Source organism: Rhopalosiphum maidis, chromosome 2 (assembly GCF_003676215.2).
Source record: "Rhopalosiphum maidis isolate BTI-1 chromosome 2, ASM367621v3, whole genome shotgun sequence".
NCBI lineage: Eukaryota > Metazoa > Arthropoda > Insecta > Hemiptera > Aphididae > Rhopalosiphum > Rhopalosiphum maidis.
The window spans coordinates 1,979,765-2,006,945 of record NC_040878.1 but is presented as its reverse complement, the minus strand read 5'-3'; the positions used below and the strand labels follow the sequence as shown (position 1 = coordinate 2,006,945).

General features: G+C 25.5%; 2 protein-coding genes across 2 annotated transcripts; both read right to left on the bottom strand.

Moving 5' to 3' along the window:
• Nucleotides 1–6,738: 6,738 nt before the first annotated feature.
• On the bottom strand, nt 6,739–9,017 carry LOC113553234 (circadian clock-controlled protein-like). Its single transcript, XM_026956450.1, has 4 exons — nt 8,752–9,017; nt 7,605–7,991; nt 7,356–7,511; nt 6,739–7,215 (listed from the first exon to the last, which is right to left on the bottom strand). Exons 1-4 carry the CDS (start codon nt 8,831–8,833, stop codon nt 7,064–7,066), a joined length of 777 nt encoding a protein of 258 aa, XP_026812251.1. The 5' UTR covers nt 8,834–9,017; the 3' UTR covers nt 6,739–7,063.
• Nucleotides 9,018–20,089: 11,072 nt separating this feature from the next.
• LOC113553233 (protein takeout-like) lies at nt 20,090–22,989 on the bottom strand. Its single transcript, XM_026956449.1, has 4 exons — nt 22,733–22,989; nt 20,965–21,351; nt 20,695–20,850; nt 20,090–20,575 (listed from the first exon to the last, which is right to left on the bottom strand). The coding sequence occupies exons 1-4, from the start codon at nt 22,812–22,814 to the stop codon at nt 20,424–20,426; spliced, it is 777 nt and encodes a 258-aa protein (XP_026812250.1). The 5' UTR covers nt 22,815–22,989; the 3' UTR covers nt 20,090–20,423.
• Nucleotides 22,990–27,181: the final 4,192 nt, after the last annotated feature.

Below are 27,181 nucleotides of genomic sequence, written 5' to 3'. Positions count from 1 at the left end.
ATATACATCATAACAAGAAATAAACCGACCAATCAAAAGTGGTGAACTACGACATAGGTTAGGTGCAGTGACTGAAGATTATATAGGTCTTATACTCATTACTCTTACTATATTATGTGATCATGTCAATGATATAAATAGGTTAAGGATATAATAACGTTTTTTGTATTTTTCCCTTTCCCGTCCGCGGGTCGTAGAGGTCACTCGTGTTAAAATATTATATAGTTAACTATCTACCTATAGTTCTGTTTATGATATTTGACGATATAATATATTATATTTGTAATAAATGATGAATGATATAACACCATTGATTAGAATATATACTAATATGATTGACAAATAAATATTATATTTATAGCAATACGTATCCTACTATAGTCTATAGCACTTTTTTTAGATCGCGACCCCTCTGTTTTTTATTTTTTCCTAATGCGACCCCCTAAAAAAAAGTTATTTTATTCATCAAAATATGATTTAATGACTGATAAAATATTTATATGGTATACAATTTTGATTAATTTACATTTAAAAATGTAATTAATTTATAACACAACATTATTTTAAAACGTATTGTTAAGCATTCACAATACATTTAAATATAAAATACATAAAAAACATTTTAAAAATGTACAATTTAACTTGTTATTCACGTGTTAATGGGATAGTTGAGCTAAGATTACGCTCCTCGGCATGTTATTGTATAGATATAGAAAAAAATAAAAAATTATTCCTTCTTTCTATTTTTAAATAATATGGAAAAATCATTTTGTCTATTATTTTTGGCGACCTCTAAACATATCATTCGCGATCCCCAGGTTGAAAATCGCTAATATATTATAGGTACTAGGTAGGTATACTGTTATTAGTTGTTGCTTAAGACTTGTGAAAACAGTCTTGCGATTCACACTTACCAAAAGGTGGCAAAGAAATTTCGAATAACGCAAATATTTATAGTATGCTTATACTTTTTATTAAATTGAATTTTTATATTTTATGTATTTTTGTAGTATCTTATTCGCAAAACTATGGAATATAAAATGTTGACCTTTATTACGATTTACCTATTTATTTCAGCCGACTTGATGATATTTCTTGCGATAAATATAATGAAGCCATGTAGGTTATACATGTGAAAGTTATTTACACAAATAAATTGGTTAAATATACTATGATGTTTTTATATCTTTTGTGTATTGTTGTGTTACGGTTATAACTAGGTATCATAATATTATGTGTTGCGTGTGTTTGCGACCTATCAGTTATCATTGTACTATGTATTACAATTGCCATTTATACAGTGTCTCGCAAAGATTTACTCATTGCAATATCTCCTGAAATAATGAAGATATCATAATTCTGGTTTTTCGGAACAAGAACTACAAATATTTCATATTTTAATTTATTTTTATGTTTTGGTAAAAAGTTAAAAAATGTATTTTTTTATTTAATTATTTTTAAAAAAATTGAAGATAGCCATTTTGTAGAATTGTTTTACTGAAAATATTGACGTTTTAACATTTTAATTTCATCAATTTCCTGATTTTTAATATTTTTCTAGTTTCGAAAAAACTGCGAAATTATTATTATATTTATGTCTTGCCAAAAAATTGGACAAGATAATATCGAAACATTAAATTAGGTATTTAAATTGCGGACTATAATTTTTTCTTAAAAACTTTTTTACCATAGAATAAAAATAAATTAAAACATGAAATATTTGTAGTTCTTGTCCCTGTGAATCTAATTAAAAAACCAGAATTATGATATCTCCATTATTTCAGGAGATATCGCAATGTGTAAATCCTCGCGGGACACTCTGTATACCTAACGAGTAATGGTTGAGGTGTTATATTTTTTTAAATACAAAGTTATGTGACTTATAGTTACTATATTTTACAATGATTATGTTTATATATATCTTTGTGTTTGTGTATTTGTATACTTATTACTTACAGTATTTATTCATTGTTGTAGAAAGATACAGCGATATTCAACTTTGAGAATTGATACAGATAGCAAATTCGATTTACTAAGTACTTACTTTTGGAAGATAAAAATTCCCAATACTTATCAAAATAACTGAGAAAAAAGTACACAAGTTGGTACCGCTCTGCTGTACATTAGATGTCAAGTGGGTCACTATACTTATATAGTTTTATGGTTATATGTATTATATGTATATTTAAATGTATTGTGAATGCTTAACAATACGTTTTAAAATAATGTTGTGTTATAAATTAATTAAATTTTTAAATGTAAATTCATCAAAATTGTGTACCATATAAATATTTTATCAGTAATTAAATCATATTTTGATAAATAAAACAACTTTTTTTTAAGGGGTCGCATTAGAAAAAAAAATAAAAAACAGAGGGGTCGCGATCTAAAAAAAGGTTGAAAACCAATACTATAGACTATAGTAAGATAGGTATTGCTATAAATATAATATTTATTTATCAATCATATTAGTATATATTATAATCAATAGTGTTATGTCATTCATTATGTATTACAAATATAATATATTATGTCGTCAAATATCATCAACAAAACTATATATGGTTATATAGTTAAATTTGAATTCAGTGATAAATTATCGTTGTATAGGTACGAAATATAACACTATAAGCGGAGATGGTCTGTCAGCCTATATCACTTATGCATTACATGATTTGCTTCTTTATATAAGTAGCTATAAAAAAGCATTTATTTTTTCATTTATATTACGGTATATTAATATTATTGTCAAAAAATTGATTTTTTTTTAAATATTTTACGTAAAAGTTTTAATTCACCACGAATTATGTTTTAATTATAATTAATGACATCGTTATTAGTTATCCATCAATAAAACATGTAATTTCGTGTAGATTGGAACTTAATACTACTTTAATTTAACAGTGAACAAATTTTTAATTCTTACAACAAAATACTTATATTTTGTAAAATTTTGTGATTTTGACGAATTTTGTAAAAATTTAAACTTCTAATGACATATAACAAAAAAATATGCCGATCAATTTTAATATTTTTATACAAATATAAAAACAACTTATGTAAAATCTTTTATTAGCTTATCAAGAATTTCGAAAATAGTTTTTATTAGTAATTATTGAGTTTCAAAAATTTCAAATTTCAAATATTAATGAATATCTCAAAAAGAATATTAAAAAAATGTACTATGCTTAAGAAATGTAAATATTATTATTTAGTGAACATTTCAAGTGTATCCATGATTATTCGTTTTTGAATTTCAACAAAAAATAAAAATTGTTTGTAGAAAAATACATAATAGTTATTATACAGGTGAAAATCCAATGTAGACATCTAATAAACATATTTTGAACTTCAAATGATAACATATATACAATTAATGTGAAGTTCGGTAAATTGTTGATTTTTTTTACGAGTAGAAAAATGAGGAATTTTGTGGTGAAAAAAAATGTGTGAATATACAAAATAATTTGTAAATTTTCGAGATTTTAACAAATTTTGTCGAAATTCTAATTTAAACGTTTATAAAAAAAAATTGTTCTATCTGTTATCGAGTTACACAAAAAAAAAAACAAATGTCAAAAACTGGTTTCGCGTACAAATTTCGTTTTTCCAAATTTTTTGTTTGTTTTTTTTCAATTATTTTATAAAGTACTGGAAATATTTCCAATTTTTTTAAAGGTGTATATGTTTATTGTTTGTGGTCACGTTCATTAAAAAATCTAACACGTTTTGTTATATTATTTTACTATATTTGTCTATAAATAAATAAATAATTTAATCTTATATTCGAAGATAAGTACAATTTACTAGGTAAAAAAAATTAAAAACTAAGTAATTTAAATAACCTGTTAAATTCTCATGTTCTCTAAAAATATGAATTTCGTTCTCGTTCACACTCTATTTTTATAATAAATGAGTATTAAGTGATGTTCATTATAATATATATTATATATATAAACTCGTAATCACGTAGAACGAACGCATATTATTCTAAAACACTGCCCAAAAGTACAAACTAAATCCAATTTTCTAAGAGAAACTACTCACAACGTCGAAGATCAAACACAACTAAAATAAAAAATATGTAAAAGTAATAAACATCCTATAACCAGTATAACCTTAATCATAATATTTGGTATATTATGTAGGACATTTAGGTACTATTACTACTTACATACTTATATTTATTAACATAATATATTCATAATGATTAAATTTAAATTATGAGTAGATGACCTATTAATCAAATAATCTATTCTATAGATTATAGCTAAGTGTACTAGATTATGTATTAGTATTACCAATGTCATAACACTCATAACTATTATTATAAGTTTATTTATCAATTTTAAAAATAATAACTTTTAATGTTAGAGAAATATTCTATCATATATCTACAAATATACACTTTACTACTTATTATCATTGATAATTTATCAATTTTGTAGACAATAATGTAATTAATTTTTAAATTGTATTTTTAATTATAGTAATTATATGCGTTTATTTAGAATATTATCTACTTATTATTACTTGGTCAAATTAATTTAAGTGTATTCTACCAATTGAATATTTGTATGCACATACATATCGTCTATACATCCACCAAAAAGTTGATTGCCTAGAGAACGATTATTTTGCTTTCGTGATATTAAGCTGTGTTTTTAGTTTGTAAGATATCCGTATTCCCTGTGGAATTAAAATAAACCTGTTTACTCCCTTAGCGCCCTTGTTAAATATTATTATGATATAAAATTTAATATGAATACAAGATGTTCACCTTCGATTAAAATACTAAATGTTAAAAATAATTTATTGAAAATTTTAAATGTTATATAACCTGCAATTATAATGAATATAATATATGTGTTATTCAGTCAATAAGTAAAATATATTCATAAATCATTGGTTTTTATTTTTCATACATATAAATTATAGCTACATTAATACATAAGCAATTCATACAATTATAATTGTATTGTTTTATACTATTTCAATAGGTACTGCAATAGTGCAATTATTCTACTATGTCTAAATGTATTGATTTTTGTAAGTGCAAAAGTATAGTTCTTCTTTTGAGTAATAGAATAATATAATATTGTGTACTTTATATAGGTACTACATTACTGCATCTAATGTCCTAATTGTATTCCTATAAATACTCCAATGATTTTAGAGTGGCTAGAGTTCTGTAGAAATATATGTCCATGATTGTAATGCTCAATTCATTTTAAGTTCTTTCTTAGACTGAATAACATATATAACTTATATTATGTTTAAATGTTTATGACTATATTTCATACACATTGTTTTTAAATTAACCAACTTTGTACCGATGAAAATGTGTCAAGACTATAAACCAACCTTGTGTTTTATAAACTACAATATAAATTTAAATACTTATTTGGTTTGAAATCAATTTTTGCATTACTTATTAATTTATTTACATGAAACTTTTGAAACACTTAAAAATAAGTCACTAGTCATGATATACCCATATATGTATAAGCATTTTTAAAAATCAATAAAAACAAATTATGTTTATTATATAAAAGATATAAAATATAAAGTACTTTTAACCAACAACCGTATAAGTAAGTGAAATTTACAGTGTTTAAAAAATATCAATTAATTGTTCATTTTTTATAGCTAATAGGATTTGAAAATTTTATATAAGGTTCCTTGTATAAATAGTTCTTACTGAATGTAGGAGAACAATTTTTTTTTTATAGACATTTGAAGTTCAAATCTCGGCAAAATTTAATATTTATATAAAGTATAACAATTTTTTTTTTCGTAATTCAAAAATATTCCTGGGGACTTGATATGCTTACGTATATCATTTCATTTTATCATTCCTACGCAATGACATTTTCAAATTTTTTTAGTTAAATAATTTAAGTTATTGCTTATTTAATAAAAAAAATGAAGATAAAATTGAAAGTATAACTATTTTACACAAAAAATTTAATTGGGACAGTGTATACAATAAAAAATTTTAGTGGTAAAATAATTGACAATAAAGTGTTCTCAGGAGAAAAATTGACTAACATTTGTATATTATAATATTAAATTGTAATAACGGTATTAATAAAAAAAATTAATAATATAAAACATTTGTGATTTTTTTTTTACATTTATTATAATTGTCTATATTTTCAGCTATTAAAAATTAATAGATTCATTATATTTTTTAAATTTAATATTTTATACTTTATTAAATAATATATTTAGCTACACTTTCATACATGTTATAACTTTGAAACTTTGGAACTTCTGTGTATAATGTATACCGATAAATAATTAGTGGTGATTTCTAATAAGTAGGTATATATACAGGTAAAAGTTATAACTATAATAATTTTTAATATACAACTTTTCTCTTGTAGTAATATTAGTATAATTAAAGATTATATTAACCTTCAATAAAGAAATAATAGTATATCTATTCAATCAACATTTACATATTACATTATTACTTTATTTTTAGCAAAATTTTCCCAAAATAGTATAGAAATTATCGTTTTATATTATTTCAATTTTACAAAAAAATTCAATTTCACATTGTCAAATGTTCTAATATTGGTGTTCGACAATAAGTATTTTAAAATATAGTAAGTATATTATACTGTCGTGACCTTAACATTGAACGTGCACCGCTAGTAGTGTATAGTATATGTAGCATTAGAGCAGGTCTTTGAATGGTCAATGTTTTGTCGGAAATAAACAACTCAATAATTATTTGAATAATAATTTAATAAATTTATATATTTTGTTTCATATAAATAATATTCAATAATTTTATAAAAACTAGGTTTTTCAAATAAATAATAGGACGTCATCAATTAGGTATTGAGACGCACACGTAACAGTCATCGTTTTATAAAAAATAATAACAAGTCCCCAGAGAGTTGGCGCTTTTTATGAGCATCTCGTTAGCGTCGATCACTTAAGACATTTTTGTCGAGCTACTCTAGCGCCTACTGACGGAAACAAGTATTAAATTTAAAAAAACATAATTTTTTGTTAGGAAACATTAACCATAAGGAACAGACCAAACCGATTACAAAAGGAATATGTCTGAGTATGCGGTCTTCTGGAATACCTTGTTGACAATATCCTGCGCGATAGCTGCAATCGCTTCTTCGAATGCTGGTTTCAGTTCATCAAGAAGAACTTCCCAGTTTTCATTCAGGATGGAGTTCATGCTATCGCCTATTGTACAAACAATAACAATACATTTAGTATGGAAAATAAAAATAAAAATGTATGATAGTACTATACTACTATAAATACAATAGTATAACAAAAATGATTAAGTAGAATAATATACTCTTCAAGTATGGAGAACATACCTAATTGTTTGTTTCCATTGAAAAGATTTTCCAACTTGACGTTCAGTTTTTTGACACTTGCCACCTTAAGATCGACTTTCTTGATTTGAACGAAGGTCTTACCGTTCTTCTCAAATGGAGTGCCGGACAATTCTTTCACTTCCAATACGGGATCGTCTATAAAAAAAACATTACAGTTACAGAATACATACGACATTTTTAAAAAAAGTGACATTTAGAAAATTGTATTATAATAAGTTCAAAACTTACTCAAGACTAAGGTACACGGTCCATTGCCGGTGATCGGTAAAACGAGCACCTTGCCGTTAACCGTGTATTGTCCAGTGATCTCGAGTGGCTTTGTGAAGCTAATCTTGCCGCTCATCTTGTAGTTGTCCACATCGACTTTCAAGGAATCAATGACTGTGCTGGTCAAACCCATGATCTTGACGTCCTTTAACTTTAAGTCAATGCTGACAGCTTTGCTAGAGCCTTTGCCGTGTTCGATTTCCAAAGACGGTAGCTCGAACGGTTCGATGGCCGGAATCCTGAGTTTCGGGTACCCTTCGGCCAAATCTGGAATGACTGATTGGATGGAGGTCTTTAAACATTTTTCAAGGTTTGGATCACTTTTCTTGCACAAATTGAAAGATAATTCTGTAAATAAATAATTATATAAGTATTAAGAAAACCATAAAAATTATAAAATGTAATAATATAATACATAACGTCCAATCATCGTAAAGGTATACTAAAACTAACTTTATGAATTTATATTATAGCATTAATAGTCTTATAGCTTTTATTAATGAAATATTTACGTTGAAAATATATTTGATTGATTTTTCATCTATTTTAAAACATTTTTAAATGTGAAACTTAATATTTTAACTATACTAAATCAACGCGTAATAAAAGAAAAGATTACATTTTTGTAAGTATTAAAGATTTTTTTCAATGACTTATGAAAAAAATGTTTTAATCTAAACAAATTAAAAATATACTAAGCTACAAAAAATGTATTTATTAAAATTGTATTGTATATGATTATTTTTGTGTTGATGGAATTTAAAATACATTTGTCAAGTTATAAACATCTAAACAAAGCCAGGCGAATCATATAGGCAACTATATAAGCGTTTTTATTTTTAGAAATAAAATAAATATTTTATTATGTTGTTACTAAAATAATTATTGTTATATTTTTTAAGTATACGAATATAAAATTAATACTTTAAAATAAAATTATAATCTTTAGTAAAAAAGTAAAAAAAAATATTTATAATTTTTTTGTAATACTTAAATTTAAGTTCTTAGCGAATTGTTTGTGAAAAATTTCACTCATCAAATAGAATCGAACCTGGTTACTACCTACACAAATATTATAGTGTATACATATACAAAAAAAATTACTTACGTTTTTTCGGTGTGGGTGCAGCGGTTACAGAAGCAACGACGGCCAAAAACAAAGCACTAACGATCAGCAACGATTTTGCCATTTTTTTTAATTGGAAATATTTAACTTGTAAAATAAAAAATAAAAATATTTCAAATGAAATCGATTTCGGATCGAAATAGTGCAAATTATGTTTTGGGTTATTAGTAAATTTTGAAAAAACTAAGAAAAATCTTAATTATTCCCGAAGTTACTTCTGGTACTGAAACCGTCGAAAATGTGATACCGCAACCCTGTGTTCGAATACCTTTTATACCTCACGCAGCTCGCAATTCACGTTGACCTCCCCGGAACTCGTTAAAGACACACCCATAAACGCCTATATAATTTTTTCTGATGGGTAATGTTATGTTATATTACTTGTATATATTTTCAAATTTCAATAGCAAATATAATTCATCCACAATTATCAAGTTTAACATTTATTAATTTATACGTGTTATATGTGAAATAGGTACATTTTATTTGATTTCATAATTAAGTTTATATACGACAGTATCAATTCCATATATTTTCATATCAATATAAGAAACTTAATATTCATTGTTATACTACTTATACTGTTACATAATTAAGTAGTATTAATAAATATTTTCTGATTTTAAATCATAGTACTATTATTATTTATTATAATAATCTATTCAAATATAAAAACTAAGTAGGTACTTACATTTTAACGATTTATTCCAAAAACTTATGTCTTCTTTCATAGAACATATTTGGTATATATATATATATATATATGTATTAATTATCCATAGGTATACATAATTTAACTAAAATAATAATAAAAATATTATTATTAATAATAATATATAATTATATTATGTACAATAAACATAGGATATTTATATTAATACATATTTTATTATATTTATGATAAATCTATATTGGTACAATACTTTCACTCCAAATTTAAATGTTTTATTTGATTACTTACATTATAAATTTAATTAGAATATTAAATTACTCTATAAAATCTTTTATTTTATAAATTGTTTTAAGTAGAACGATCAATGTATTAGTTTTATTAGGTATGATATATGTTTTTTGTGTCTTCTGTCACATTATTTAGGAACAAAATGAAGTTAAAAGAACACAAACTTCCAAAAATATTTATAATTATTGAATAATGAGAATATTTAATGGTTTTTGACAAAATGATTTTATTTGTTTGATAATAAACAATAATGTAGAAGCTTGAAAACTGAAATAAAAATAATTTTAGTAAATATTTATAAACGCATATTTAGACATGAAACTATGAAATTACACCTATATAACATAGTTTTAAAAGTATTTCGGAACTTTTTGATTTTTTTTTTTTGTATAGAATTTGTTTTTATACAGATTGATAAAAAAATTGTTCTAAGTCAAAAAGTTATTTTTACAGCAGTTGAAAAATTCGAAATATATATTCATAATTTTGTTTATATAGTCATTAAAATTATCCCAATATTCGTCAAAATTTCGAACATTTACAAAATATTAGTTTTTAATAAAAAATTTAATTATTCAATTTTAATACATAAAGAATGAAAATGTAAAACGAAATTCCTCATAAAATATTCTTATAGCTAGTCATGAATATAAACACAAGTACCTACATATTTATTTCAATTATTATAAATTATGATATAATAATTAATATTATAATTATTGATTAATAAATGTGATACTTTTAGAGAAATTAGTTTAACATACCATATTAGTTTATTACTAAAGTATTATATAGTAATACATAGTATTAACAATTATAAAATACTCTAAAAAATCGGTGTGATAGTGACACACATTGTATTTGCTTAGTTTTTCGTATGCAATGATTTATTATTGAAATCAAATTTAACTACATTTTACAGTTACATACTCAATGACGAGGTACATTAAAAATTTACTATACAGCAAATAAGTGACTTCCCTAGTTTATATTTCTTATTTCAAGTGTTAAATTTATTTATTAATATCTATTAACTAAATAATATTTATAACTTATCTATTTAAAAATATGACGATGACAATTATTAAAAGTAAGTAAGTATTATTTTTGTGTATTTTGGTATTTATTTTGATTTATAATATGTAAAATATTAAATCATATCTAGTTTATTTTCCATTTAATTGTTATAGTCATCTATTTTTTAAATTAATCCATTGTGATATTTGAAATACGTACATAATTTCATAATTGTCATTTTTTTACAAACATTTTTATTTATATTTATTTTGGCTATTGTGAATTAAATTAATAATAAAACACCGAATATAATTTTAAAAACGTTTTATGTAATAAAAAAATATAATAACATGTGTTTTGTATAATATATACATAAATAAAATTAAAATGTTTTTATAATAAAAAACATCTTTTTCCTTGGATGTTAATAATTCATAGTTTATATCTTCCTATCGTGTATCCATAACCAACAATAAGTATTCTAATATTAACACTGTGTAAAAAAAATCCAGTAATGATCCCTCCCCCCTTCACTTATCCAATTTCCATGAGCAGCGACAATATGATTTTAAAAATTTTAAATTGTTATGTTCACGATGCTTAACCTTGAAAATAATATTACGAGATTCACGTAGACCAAATTACAACAACACCGCGATACCAATGTACACAGAAATGTATATAATTAGTAATAAATACGATAGCGCAGAATTTCTGAATTGTATACATACATTGGCCTCATAAAAATCATTCTATAGTGTGTCCTCCCCAAAAATTATTAAGACATATGAAAACGTCTATTTTGTGTGTCTAAATTACTATACCCAATATCGGCAATATCACACATGACACATCAGTTGTCGAATAACAGAGCAACAGTTATTTCATCTTGATTTTCTATCAGCCGTCAACAACACACAGTTTTTCTAAAGAGATAACGGCCTGTTCGTACCTATTTATATTCTGAATCATATCGAATTCGAACTACCGTATTATAATATTTATTGCATAACCCACTTGTAATGAACTAACCACTATATATACTTCTGTACTATCGGAGGTTTAACATTTAAGGAAGTAGAAAAAAGCTACTTTTTGATCGTGCGAGTGCGGTGGATATGATATGAAGTTGATAATCGACAAACAATTTGTAGCCGATGGTGCCATTCTGACTTCCGTGAGTGGTAGGGAGTGCAATTTAAGTATTTGAACACATCTAACCTTTTACCCTCGCCAGTGGTCTTGATTAGTTTAATTTTTGAATAAATATTTGTTGCAAACAGTTATTTATTGAATATAATCAGCAAATAAAGGATATTATTTTATAAATATTATTATATTAATTATTTAAAATTGATAAATTTCAATAAATATAAAATAATTCCGTCTAGTAAGTAACCGCTTTGCTGTATAGTAGGCGTCAAGTGTACCTTCCATATTTCTTTTTATGGATATTATGCATTTTTTTACTGCCTCGTAAAGGATAGATACATTACATAAATTTGACGAATATTTTAAAATAGGTAAAATAGTGTCCAATTTGAGCCCTTATTTGGTTGCTGCTTAATCTATAAGCCTACCGACACGCAACGTCCTAAACTGTCCTTTACAAATTTGGGGAATAGAATATTCCAACACTAGAGAGGCAGTTAAAAATTGCATAATTTAATTTTTTTTAATTATATAATATGTTTAACTTGTTTAGTTTCTACGCGTAAAAAAAAGATACATATACGCAAGGGCACCCGCAGGCCAAATTTTAGGGGGGGATAGCCATGCCGTATCCAAGGGGTCCGCCTCTCCCCGAAATTTTTAAAAGTGGAAATATTTTAGTGGTAAATATAGTTTATTGACTAAAAATGTTCAGCATTTATATTTTAAAAAAATATTGGACTCTTCGAAATTTTTTTTAAGTTACGGCCTTGGGGATAGCTTTAATTTTTATTCATAATCAAACACTTCTATTAATGTATAATGTATTAGGTTTATTTATAAAAAATGTTTAAAGGTAATATAATAATTAATAGTATATTTTACACTTATAGACGTATAGTAACTATATTAACTAATTGAACACAAATTGTAATTTTATTTTATTTTTCCAAATTCATTAATAGCTTTTTCAGATAAATTAAGTTCTTTGATTTATTTTTCTATGTAAACTTAACATACATAATCCGGATAAACGGTTCTCACACATTGTTGAACGTAACCAGGTTTTAATACGACGTAATTTTCTGAATGTCCTTTCTATACAAGTTGTTGGTAGAATAGTTATATTAATAATAATACTTCTCTTCAAAGTTGCATAAAATTCACAATCTTTAAAAAAAAGAAATATTTTCCTACCGACTATATATTACCTATATCAAATATCCATACACCTTGGTACCAATAATGATTTTTGGGATTTTAGAATATTTAATTTGGATATAATTATTTTAACTAGCAGGAAAGCTAGGGGGGAGTTGTCCCCTCCCTGCACCCTTGCATTTACATGAATTCTTACATAATGGAAAACAATTATATTATTCCTACATTATTCATATTGATGAAATTTGTTTATTGTTTTTTTTTTAAGATATAAGCATTATTTTGACTATATTTTATCATATAAAATATTTTATAATATTATATTTTATTAAAAAAATAATAATCTAAATAATCTAATTATCACATTACAATGTATAATTATTTAACATTTATATAATATAGTATAATAAATATAAACAGCTATTTAAATTATAATATACATTTATTAAGCCATAGAACATAAACCAAAGTAACATTATCGCATAAAATTAAACTGCACGAAAATGTACCGTCAAACTAATGTTCATTTATCATTATCAAATTATCATTACTGCTTCTGCGGTATCGTCCTATTTCGCCGAATCCTACTATACCGACAAAAAAACTAGTTTTATACGGATTGATAACAAATTCCATTTGATGTAGTATTATAGTATTTGTATTATACTAATACAAATTTTGGTCAAAAGTTTATTAATTATCTGGGTCCTGTAAATTTTCCAATATATCTATGTAAAAAAGATTATTTTTTTTCTATAAACATCAAAAAAATCAAAAAATGTATCAATGATGTTTTATTTAGTGAATTACAACAGTGTTTATTATAAGTAATAAAATATAGTCTTTATTTTTATTTTATTTTTTTTATCTCTCTTATTTTTATACAGCGTTTGTTTATTTAATGTTGTTATATTAATAAGTAATTTAAAAATCAATTATGTGTACTGTTACTCCCTACACCACCACAAGCTAAAGTTAAAGGTTTAGGTAATTACTAATTTTTATTATTTTATTTAATATTTTGTTGTTATTTTTGTGTTAATCAAATAATAAAAAAATATTTCAATTAAATATTTCAAATATTTCATTATATATTATAAAATGATAAATTAATTTTTTTTACTAACATTTTGTCGTATAGGTACATAGTTAATGCTTAAATTATTTAATTTATTTTTACGATTTCACGACTTTATTTGAATAAACATATTATACAATTATTATTTTAACGAAACAAAATTCTATTTATATTTCGGAGAGATGGGTTTCGGCAGGATGAGTTTCGGCAGGATGTGTTTCGGCAGGATGGGTTTCGGCAGGATGGGTTTCGGCAGGATGGGTTTCGGCAGGTTGAGTTTCGGCAGGATGGGTTTCGGCAGGATGGATTTTCGGTGAGATGGCCTCCGGGTTCGAGGTCGGCATGGGTTTCTTAGCTAGCCGGTATTGCTGGCTAACAAATGGCTCCCGGGCCTTCCTTTTTTGATTCGGCGCCTGAAACTTTCTGCGTATAAAGGGTTTTTCTACCGTTTCCGGCTTCACGGCTGGTGCGAAGAGTGGTCCTGACGCCTTGGTCACCGTTTCCGGCTCCTTGGCAATCAGGACACTGCGTCCACTAATCCCTACGAAACGCGTTTTTTCCGCTGGTGTGGAGAGTTTTGTTTGTTGGATGTTCGCTTTTTCTCGGTCAGTCCAACCTCGACGGTATATTACTGCCCAAATCGGATCCCGCAGCAGTTCTTGCAGGGACATGCAGTTCACTTGATCTATTGTTGGTCGCTCCTCATGGTCACCGGACACGGCGGACACCACTCCCAGCTGGGAAGTGTTGTCCGCCACATCGGTGGACCATTTTGCGGCCTCTTTTTTCACGCTTATTGTATCTGGAAATAAGGATGGTTAGTACAGCACAATTTTCTTTATTAAAATAAAATGCTGTGACGAAACAATTTTTCGTAGCTGGCTGTTCGTTATTTTGAACTACCGAACTACGCAAATGATGTTTATTGCATAATTTTTTTTCGCATTTACTACCGATCGATATTCGTTTGCAGACCCCCAACCTACACCACACAAATTTTCTTCAAAAATAAATAAAAGTACCTAACACTTAATAAAAATTATAAGATAGTTAAATTAGCAATTATTCAGTCATATTTAATCTATACTATGGTTATATACTGAATAATATTGTTTAATTTAATTTTACATGTGTGGTCGTAACACTTACCTAGTTAAATATCAAAAATTCAGGTTTATGAATTCAAAAAAACAATAATAATAACATGCTTTAAATTTAAATATTAATTTTATGCTAAAGGTAGAAACTTACAGAAGTTAAAAATATTTTTGTAATTTTTTATAAGCCATTACATTTTTTTATTAAATATTCAAATTATACTCCCCTCTAATATAGCTAATATTCTTAAATAAATTATTTACCAGATATTTCAGAATGTTCCGAAGAGTCCACGTGACTATTATTATTGGAAGCACCATTTTCATTATTGCGTAAATGACCTGAAATCTGCACAAATATACTGTAATATAAGCAAATTGCACTATACAAAATTGTTCTTAGAGCATATATAGTGTAAAGCAGATGGCTGAGATGCAATAATCGGTGATAGATATAGTAAGTATCGACAAGCGGTAGTGAGAGGATATACTTACATTTGATAAATAACGACCGAATTTACCATTCATGACGTATGACCGTAGATAAGGGAATGCCAAAAAACTTATCGCAAGCATAATGATATTATATTTTGTACTGGTAATGACGGTAATGTAAGTAACGAAAATATCAATATTAATATAATAAAATAATTACAATTGTTTACATGGTTATTTTATAAACAATACGTACGATGTTTATAATTTTCGCTGTCTAATGGCCAGTATGGGTGATGAGTGATGACACCCAGAGTATTTTTACTACAATTTATAATATATTACGTTTTATATAGGTAGGGAAATTATAAGTTATTTGAGATAGATTAGGTACTATTCAATAATGCACTATATATAGGAATATATTAAGTATACAAATATTACAAAATGCTTACAACATAAAATATATATAAAGTTATAATATTACGCTAAGTGATGATAATAATTTTGAAAATTAATTTGCATAATTATTATTAAATTCAATGTAGGATTCAAAACTATAAATAAGAATACACTTATATCTACAAGTAAGTGTATAACGCCCGATACCTCGGCTTTAATTTACTTTTTCAGATTTCAGATGTTTTAATAAAAATATAATATTGGGACAGTATGTGGTGCCCTTAAATCCGTGATCATGTAGGCTGCAGCTTATACTACCTAATTAATTCCTTAATTACTACCTTAATTCGAGTTTGACCACTACCGAGGTTTGATATTTTTGACAACAAATCCAAATTCATCAATTTTTCTTGAATGTTATGAAATTTTATTGTCATTGTATCAAATAACCAATGACGATTTGGAACATATCATAATGAACTTGTATAAGTTGGTATACCACTTTATTGGTATAAAACTAACTACATACCTATTAGGTATTTATATGTATTTTTAATATTCAATATTTATTTAACAAATATTAAACACATCAGGTCATAGCCCATATTCGTGTAAATATAATGATAATATGTATTTTTTTTTTTTTTTAAAACAAAAACATCTGGAATTAATTTAGTTAAAATTCGTTGAATTATTTTATTTAACTAACTATACAATATAGTTACTATCTTCTTATTTTTAATGTATTGGTCTCTAAATAATTTTTTGGGACAATATATCAATCAGAATTTGCTTCTTAATTTTATATTTTGTTTGACGTTAATTAGGTAGTTAATTTCTATAAATAAATATTTTATTTTTATTGTATGTGAATTACTCGAATAATTACAAGCACTTTAAATACAGAACTATCTATGCATATTACATACATTTTTAATCAATCAAATATTTAATATTATAAATAAATATGACAAGTGACCAATGTTTGTTTTAAACCCGAACCTCATTAGCGCGCATTAAATTTTTTATTCATTTAAAAAAATATATAAATCTGTCACTAATTTAATTTTTATAACAGTCAACTTATAATTTAATAGGTAGATCTTACCAACGATCATCCAATTATAAATTAAACTATATAATATATTGTTTTAATTTATATTTTATGTTTTGATTATTTTAAATGTTTAGTAGTTAACCACTGGTTTATATCTTTTTTTAACTTATAATTTTTTTTTTAATTGTCATTTATAATTTATTATATATAATATATAAAAAATAAATTTAAGCTAATTTGTAAAAATTAATAATTTTGGTAATTAATATCAATTTGCCATCTTACGCATATCATGAAAGTATGTCGGGTTTTTGCCAAGCTCTTGTCTGTCTACATCCAACGAATATACAATTGATGGATGTAGGATTTTCAGTTTCCACATGTTTGACATATTCTCGGTAGCTGATTTAAATAATTGTATATATAGTACTAAGTAATTACTATATAAGACATAAGCTGAATTATTGATATACAAGTTTCCATAGACGCACATTATGTCTTAAACTAGAGAGTACTATAATGTTTTACCCTAAAGTGACCCCTGGGTGGCTTCGAACTCCACATTCCCTATCGGTTACATACCAGATATACATTTTAATTATAAATTATTACATTAAAAAAGTACCTAGTGAATCTGATTTTCACTAAACAATATTTTTTGTCCAATATATTATAACCAACACTGAATACTTTCCTTTATAATATGAAATCAATGAATAACAATAATAACTGTATTATTATATTAATAAATTATATATTTATAAATATAATTATGTACATATATAAATGTATAACATGGTTTTATTTTTATAAGTACCTATAGCCGGTTTAGGAAAACTAAAAAAAATTACAAATTAAAAATAAATTATATTAAATCTAATTTTCTTGATTTTTTTTTTTTGCAAACCAGTTAATTTTATGTTTATTTTTTCATCCATTTATGAGTTCTCTTTCTATGTATAAAGACGAAAGATTAATAAATCTACTCTGCACCATATTGGTGCGTAACCAAATCAAGATGCGGCACATTGACGAAAATTACTTTTCACATGTTGGCATATTACTGATGAGTAGAGACCGGAATTATATGCTCTAAAAATGTAGCAAATATGATGCAAATATGCAAAGCAAATAGGTCAAAATATGCGTTTATATGCTCAAATATGCATCATAAATTTATATAACTTTTAACAAATAAAACAAGTAAAATAATATTTTGTAACAATTAGAGTGTTGTACCTTTCAACATCTAAATCAATGAACAAAATATTTAATATATATATATATATATAAACATCACTATATGTTTTGAAAAAATTTAAACAAATAAAATATAACAAAATTAGGAACAAAATATTTAAACATAAAATAACCATTATTTTTTGTTTTCATAACAATTAATAACAATATACTTTTCCATATTTTATGGGGTTATGTTAGTTCTTTTTTCAGTTAATATAATTTTGTGTGTCCTAAATGACCGTTCAACGTCCACAGATGTTATAGTTGCATATTTCATGCAAGAACTCATCATGAGTATAAAATTTTAGGATAGGAAAATCGTGAATTTAAATCACGGCTTAGATAGGATAGGATAGGATAGGACATTAATTTATTTTTTATTATCAACACGGTATCAAATTAGTAGATAAGAAAAAATGCTATACTGTTTTAACAGTAATTTTTTTTCGCCAGGATGAAAGCATTTAAAAAATCCAATTTCCAAAATAAAAACATGAACTAATTTGATTATTTACGAAGATTGTAAAAAATATATACATTATAATATGCACTTATGAAAAAATATGTCCAAATATGCATTTATATGCAAAATTAAATTTGGTCTATAGAATCAGTTGGGTCTGAATCGCCCACCTTTCAAACCCTCGTATTTGTGCATACACTCAGTATGAACATGCAATATGCAAATGCATAAAATTCTGGTCTCTACTGATGAGTGATGAGATTTATAAGATTATTGTAGTAACTTGAATTAATTTGTAAACGTTCAGACATACTACCGGACTACATGCGCACATGAGAACTTCCAGCAAATAATTTTTACTAAGACAAATTTTTAACACTATTATCTACGCTATTAAACTTTTATATTAAGTTCCTGAAACATCATAAAGACATTACTATTAAAAAAACTTTTTTATTGACTAAATTGCGTTGTGAGATTTATTTACTTAACATTTTATTAGTTAAACCAAATTTTAAAATAAAATTATAAATTAAATATTGACAAGCTGATAACTTATGATGTTTAGGTCTCGTTTCCAAAATCTAAATGCGTTATAAATAAGTAACATACTACAACATCGCAAACCCAAATACCTAATATTGTACTTATAATATTATGTATATATAAAATATATACGTCCAAGGCATTAATGTATTACCAATACAAACTCATTAAACTTAGTCTTATAAATACAAAATTACACTTTAAACAATATTTTTAGCTCAAAATAAGCTGGGGGTGCTAGTCCGCCAATGTGAGTTTCTTATTTCTATAATCATCTAGGTATATTTTATGAGATTGATTAAATTAGGTAATTTCAAAACTTTTATAGCAAAAAAAACATTTTAACTTTAAAAATAACAATAAATTATTAAATGGCAATTACAGAATTTAAAATTTATATACAAAAAACAAGATAATATGATTGCATGATTGTATGAATATTATATCATAGATTTGTGAGATTATAATTAGCTTTATTTTTATGGAAGTAAATTTTAGGATATCACCTATGTTTTCAAAAACGTACAATAAAATAAAATAATAATAAACAATCTAAAGATATTATTATACTGAGATAATAATGATGACCTTAACAATGAATATTAAATACCTAGTACCTAAATCTTAGAGCATAGTAGTACTATTAGAGAGGTGATTTGCAGGACGACAATATTACGTATATTCACGGGAAATAAATTCAACGCAATAATTACTTGAATAGGTAATAATTTAATAATTCGAATTATATTTTCATATAAATAACATTCAATAAGTTAATAAAAACACTAGGTTTTTCAAATAAATAATTTGCAAGTCATCAATTTGTTATTGAGACAAGCGCATAATAATATAGTCGTAGTTTTTATAAATAATAAAAACAAATCCCCAGAAAGTGGGCGCTATATGTGAGCATCTCGTTAGCGTCGATCACATTTGACATTTTTGTCGAGCTACTCTAGCGCGTCCTGACTGTGACGTGTAATAAATTAAAAATAACAACATTTTTGGTTAGGAAACTAAAACAAATACAACAATCCAACGAACTACAAAGGGAATATGTCTGAGTACGCGGTCTTTTGCAATGCTTTATTAACAATGTCTTGTGCAATAGCTCCAACAGCTTCTTCGAATGCTGGTTTCAATTCCTCTAAAAGAACTTCCCAGTTTTCGTTCAGGATGGAGTTCATGCTGTCGCCTGTTAAAATCAATAACACGGAAATTAGTGAATTGAATAAATACAAATTATCGGTTTTTTTTATAATGTTCAGTAACGATTATGGTGTATTATAAACTTTTTGAATATAATAAACTTACCTAATTGTTTGTTTCCATTGAAAAGGTTTTCCAACTTGACGTTCAGTTTTTTGATGCTCACCAACCTAAGTTCGAATTTCTTGATTTGGACGAAGGTCTTACCGTTCTTCTGGCTTGGAGATCCGGATACTTCTTTCAATTCCAATACGGGATCGTCTATCAAAAACATTACAATTTTAAAAATCAGGAATATAATATACGAAATTGTAAAAAAAAAAAAAGTAGCATTTAGAAAATTGTATAATAATTAATAGTAATTTCAAAACTTACGCAAGACTAAGGTACACGGTCCGTTGCCGGTGATCGGTAAAACGAGCACCTTGCCGTTAACCGTGTATTGTCCAGTGATCTCGAGTGGCTTTGTGAAACCAATCTTGCCGTTCAATTTGTAGTTGTCTACGTCGAATTTCAAAGAGTCGATCACTGTGCTGGTCAAGCCCATGATTTTGACGTCCTTTAGCTTCAGGTCAATGCTGACTGATTTGCTGGAGCCTTTGCCTTGGTCGATTTCCAATGACGGTAGCTCGAACGGTTCGATGGCCGGAATCCTGAGTTTCGGGTATCCTTCGGCCAAATCCGGAATGACTGATTGGATGGAGGTCTTTAAACATTTGTCAAGGTTTGGATCACTTTTCTTGCATAAATTGAAAGATAATTCTGTAAATAAATAATTATAATAAAATTATAAAAACAATAATTGAAATCACGCGGTTTGTTATAAAATATTATTCTATGTATTACATATTTGATAGCAAGTCGATTTAATAAGCTTTTTGTATCTACATACTACAAATAAGTATTAATATAAGTTATTCTGTATTTATTGTCTAAATTATGACTCTTTATTGTTTGATTATTATTGATTTATATTGGGTATATTGTCTGGTAAGTGATATTATGCAAAACATTTAGTTTGTAGTCAATTTTTTTTTTAAATCAATTCGATCTTCACAAATGGTGTAAAATAAAAAAAAGATCAACGTCTCTTATAAAGTTGTAACAAGTCTAAAATTGTTATTTAACAGAATTTGCACATTGTACCTAAACTGTTTTAACCTTGGCCATTTGCCACCATGTTTATGTTTTAAACCTTCCGGGATAAGTCACTATTACTGGTAGTGGCGCCGAAGGTGATAATTAAGACTAGTCGTGTGAAATAATTTTCTTACTTCTCACTAAAATACATATAAATGTACTAAATGTACCTATAATTAATAATTGTTTATTCATGTATCCATTAATGATGAATTTCGGTGAAATTTATTATTATTGACACAAACTATTAATATGATAATCACTATACATATATGCATAATATATAAAATATGGATGAGATTGAAAATAAAAATATTAATTATTAATTAATAGATACTAAATATTAAAATCCGTGTTCAAATAGTTTAATAAATAATAATATTTCATAGAATATTGCTACCTATACAGTTAATGAATTATAATAAAGCATTTCTAGTAATAAATACTATCAAAAACTTTTTTTTTTAAATAAGGATATGAAAAATATAAATTTTATAATATATTATGGAATAAATTTTCAACCTTAGAAACTTAATAAATATAATTATTTATGAGATATTCAATTTTAAGATATCTGTTATTTATGCTCCTAAAGGCTATAATTATTTAACATAAATAAAAACCTTTAAGTCGAGTAGCCTACAAAAAATATGAGTAACTAAATATCATTATTTATTTTTAAAATGCAAAATGAATACACATATACCTATTGCAGTTTGATTAAAATATCTTATTTCAAATCTTTTTTTTTAGTGAAATTACAAGGTATAAAATAACAATTCAAGAAAATAGACATTTAAATATTGCGTTAAAAAAATATAGTTATTTTCTAATTTTTCAATTTTTTTTCTTATTAAATAATGGTTAATATATATTCTAACATAAAATGTTGAACATATAAATAGTTTGTATTATTTGAAATTAAAAATTAAAAATTAAACTACACTTGGGATAAGAGTATAAGACTGATATAAACATATTGTGTACAACAATTTTAACTTACGTTTTTTCGGTGTGGGTGCAGCGGTTACAGAAGCAACGACGGCCAAAAACAAAGCACAAACGATCAGCAACGATTTTGCCATTTTTTTTAATTGGAAATATTTAGATTGTAAATAAAAAATAAAAAATTCCAAAGGAAATCGATATCAGATCGTTAAAGTTAAATAATGTTTTTGGTTATTTGTAAGTTTTGAAAAAACTAAGGAAAATATTAATTCCCGAAGTTACTTCTGAAACTGAAACCGTCGAAAGTGTGATACCGCAACCCTGTGTTCAGATACCTTTTATACTCGCGAGACTGTTCGTGTTGACCTCCCCGGAACTGGTTTCAGTTACTGCTATACAATTGTTTTTTTTTTTTTGTCCGTTTTAATGACAAACAACGCTGTAATGCTAAATTGTAAATTGCACATCTTTGTGGATCCATCAAAAACTTACGAAAAAATCACAAAATATGTATTAAACTTTAAATGGGCTACTATAGGTATAAGTTAATTATTCGATATTCAAACTGTTTATCAATAGGTAATAGTTTTTCAAAAATACCAAACTTTTAATATATATATGCTAGTATAAATTATATTTCATATAAATTAATACATTCAATTAAGTTGTATTAATCATTGTTATGTAACTTGTTCCGAATACAACTAGAATTTTGATTCACGTGTATTATAATAAAAAATATACACACACTGACACACTCTTTCAATTTTAAGAAAATAATTGATAAACCATTCATTTACACTGCTAACGATTTATATTTTCAAACTAATAATGGTATACGACTATACAATGAGCAATTTATTTAATTCCCTATTAAGTATGTTTCAAAATAATAGAACCGTTTGCTTGACATGAATTAGTAGATAGTAATTTAACCTCGCATTATTATAGCAAGTAAATAGGCTTTACAAAATATCGTAATATTTTAGAGAGTAAATACTATAGGTAATTACTATATTAATATTTTAAGTGTTATTATTATCAAATTACGGCCATTTTCTATATTTGCTAAATTTAATAAGAGATAATAAAATCTTTAAATATGCTCTTTTAATAAATGTAATATAAGAAAAATAAAAAATTATTAATTATTTTACAATGTTTTGTTTTTTTTTATACTCGTATGTTATTTATTGGTTTGTGATATTGTGTATTTTTTCAATAATAACTAATATTTAATAAATTATTAAATTTTGAAAATTGTAGATGACTTCTGGTGACAAATTGGACTAAACTAACCTTTTTTGGGGGGTTGGGGGAAAGCTAAGTAAAATTCTAGAATTTCTAAGAATTTATTTTAAAAAAATTTTATCTGTCAAAATACTTGGCAATTTAATACAATATAGGTTATGTTATTTATACAACAGCTATGAGATTTTAAAGTTTACATTTTATTAAAAATGTTCAATCACCAACATTAGTACATTTTTTTATTCTTGAAAATTGTTAATTTTTATTAATAACTTATAAGACAGACTTGCAAATTTAAAGCAAGATTCCTCTTTTTTTTTGTTTATTTAAAATAATTTACAATCTATTCAAGAATTAGTACAATGAGCAAATTTTATATCTCTAGTCCAATAATTAAAAAAAAAAAATTAGTGTAAAGAACATTTATTTTATGAGTATTTGAAGTTTAAATTGTGATGAAATTAGATATTAAAACATAAAATATCAATTTTTCCTCAAACGATTTATGATATTTTCTTGTTATTCAAAAAATATTAACTATAAAATCATAAAACATTACGCAATACTTGAATTATTATTATTTTTTATTTATAGTCTTATAAAATATAAAAATATTTAGACACATCTTATGCTATTTAAAACATTTAAAAGATAGTTTTTATTCAGTGTATATTGAAAATAAAAACTATTACCGCCAAACTTTTGAAAATGAAATACAGGGGTCCTCATAAGTTTTACTAATAACATAGACCTTTTTTTTTACAATGCAATTTTCAAATATATAGATTACTTTTTAGCTAGGTATTTACCATAAATCATTAATACCGTTTTATACTGTGCGCGGTATTGACTAGTAGGTTTGGGTTAATAACAAAAATATTTAAATATATGATATATAAATATACAATAGGTACGTATTATAATAATTAAATAATACATGCATTTTTTTCATCAAAAATTAGTTCAACGTAATGCATTCCATTGCCTACTAATAAAATATAAATTATTATTATGCCTAGTGAGTAGTAATATAAATAAGTTATAAAATATTTTTGAGAATAAAATTGACATAAGAAGTATTATTTTAAACTTAATGTCTTAATTGTATTATTATTTATTTAATATTGTTTAAATTTAAATTTATTGTAATAAAGCATTATTAATCTGAACCTAATATGTACCTATTTTTTAGTTAAAAAATATTATATCTGTCTTTTTAAAACATCTATTTTTTTTGTTTTATTTATTTAGCAAAAATAATTACACAAACTAAAAATAAGCTGATCTCGCATGAAATACTAAGTAGTGTAAAAATGTACCGATTCTATACATTTGAATAACTAAACATAATTTAATCTATCGTTGATTTTCATTGAACAAATTTAATTTAAATACTCGATTTCAAAATAAACTGATATTGTATCATTTATTTTCTTTCTGCGTTTCACATTTAAAACACATTTGAATTCACATTATCAAGGTTTTTGATTATTTCATAGTACTATGTGTTTTACTTGATATAGATATTTATATATTTAATTCAAACATAATAAGGACTTTTTAAATTCAATATTACAAATAAGTTAACCAAACAACAACAGATTATTTTGCTGATTTTTTTTATATACTTTATAGTTTTATATTAATTATTAAATACCTATTTTATAAGTATTAGTGATAATAAATTGATATCTTCGTTGAAAACATCACAAGTCAGTTTTAAAAAGTATACAGTACTACAGTAGACATTTTACATACTAATAAGTACCTGTAATATCATTTGTGATTTATACGTTTTTTTACTTCGTTTTGTTTTATACAATATACATTATTAAATAAATATTGTGACAATTGTGTAAACGACTGAGAAAGACATTAATTTTTCAAAATAATATATTTGTTCTTAAATATTTTCATTGAAATGTGTTGATACGTTGAAAATGCATTAACATATATTAATCATTATTCATTATTAATAATGTTCGATTAATGACATTGACCATACGTATTTATTACTATTTAACGACGAACCTAATTTATTAACTGTGCGTTAAATTTATGTACGTCCGAGTTGTTAGTCTAATATCACAAAATGAGTTTACCTATGTACATTTATGAACTTTCAGTCGGTCACGATTATTTTCAGTGAGTTCACATCGTTCATAGATAGATAATACTTAAAATAATATAATAATAGAGTTTATACTAAAATTATTGCAACAATCGCATACATTATTAATATTTATACTGCATGCACATCCTCGTGTTTTCAATGTCAATCAAATTGTCAACTTGTTGACATTGGAACCGCGGCCGTTGATGTTATCAATAAAATATTAACTACAGCAGATATATTTACAGTAAAAATATTTCTATAAAATTAAATCGTTGTATCAGTGTATTTTATATTATTATGGACGATCCCGTGTTTCCTGGTAAACAAATGTAATTGTATAATAGTTGTATTATATGTAGTAGTATATTCAGTTTACAGTGTGTGTGTGCGCGCGCGCACGCGTGTGTGCTTATAGAATATTAATTACCTTTAATTTTTAATTAATTAACTTTTATTATAATACTGCAATAGATATAACGTATGGTTTCTAAACTTCCGAGCACGACGGGGTTGTGGTTGGGCGGTCTGCCGGGTTGAATAGCTGACAACTACCCGTTTGACTGGTCTAAAACATGATCAAACTTGTTAAAGTTTCAAGGATGCAGGTGTATTTCGATCGGATAACTGCGCGCATAATAATAGACTATAACAACCTACCACTGATAGATTTTACATTGAATTCTCGAGGAAGTGTTAACGAGACTCTTTGGACAGCAGTGCAGGCGAAGATAAAGAGAGAGAGAGAGTTAGAGAGTGATAAAGTCAGAGAGAGGAATACGAGTATTATGCGTGTATGTGTGGTCTGTTAAATTATATCGTGAGATGCAGAAGAACCAGGACGAAGGTCGACTCGGTGGCGACAGCGTGTATAGACGACGGACTTTATCCATTTTATTATTTTTTTATTTTTAGTAAAAAAAAATTAATCCATCGTTAAACAACGATATCGGGTAGGGCTCAGACGCACAGACGTACCATGTTATTACGCGATAGGCGCCTAATAAATCTGTTAATAAAAACTGTTAATTTAATTATTTTTTGCAACAGTATTTTCAAAAACAATGTTCACGCAAATTATCAGATGTTTACACGTGCTTGAAAGGTGCAACGACGTACAATAATAAGTTTCTTTTTAAA

Bases quoted from the DNA above. Each gene is read 5' to 3' on its own strand.
- LOC113553234 (XM_026956450.1), bottom strand. From the start codon at position 8,833: ATGGCAAAATCGTTGCTGATCGTTAGTGCTTTGTTTTTGGCCGTCGTT. The intron at 7,512-7,604 runs GTAAGTTTTGAA...TTTTTTTTATAG, and splicing joins ACCGTGTACCTTAGTCTTGA to ACGATCCCGTATTGGAAGTG. The intron at 7,216-7,355 runs GTATGTTCTCCA...TTTGTACAATAG, and splicing joins CAATGGAAACAAACAATTAG to GCGATAGCATGAACTCCATC.
- LOC113553233 (XM_026956449.1), bottom strand. From the start codon at position 22,814: ATGGCAAAATCGTTGCTGATCGTTTGTGCTTTGTTTTTGGCCGTCGTT. The intron at 21,352-22,732 runs GTAAGTTAAAAT...ATTTATTTACAG, and splicing joins TGCACCCACACCGAAAAAAC to AATTATCTTTCAATTTATGC. The intron at 20,851-20,964 runs GTAAGTTTTGAA...TGTTTTTGATAG, and splicing joins ACCGTGTACCTTAGTCTTGC to ACGATCCCGTATTGGAATTG.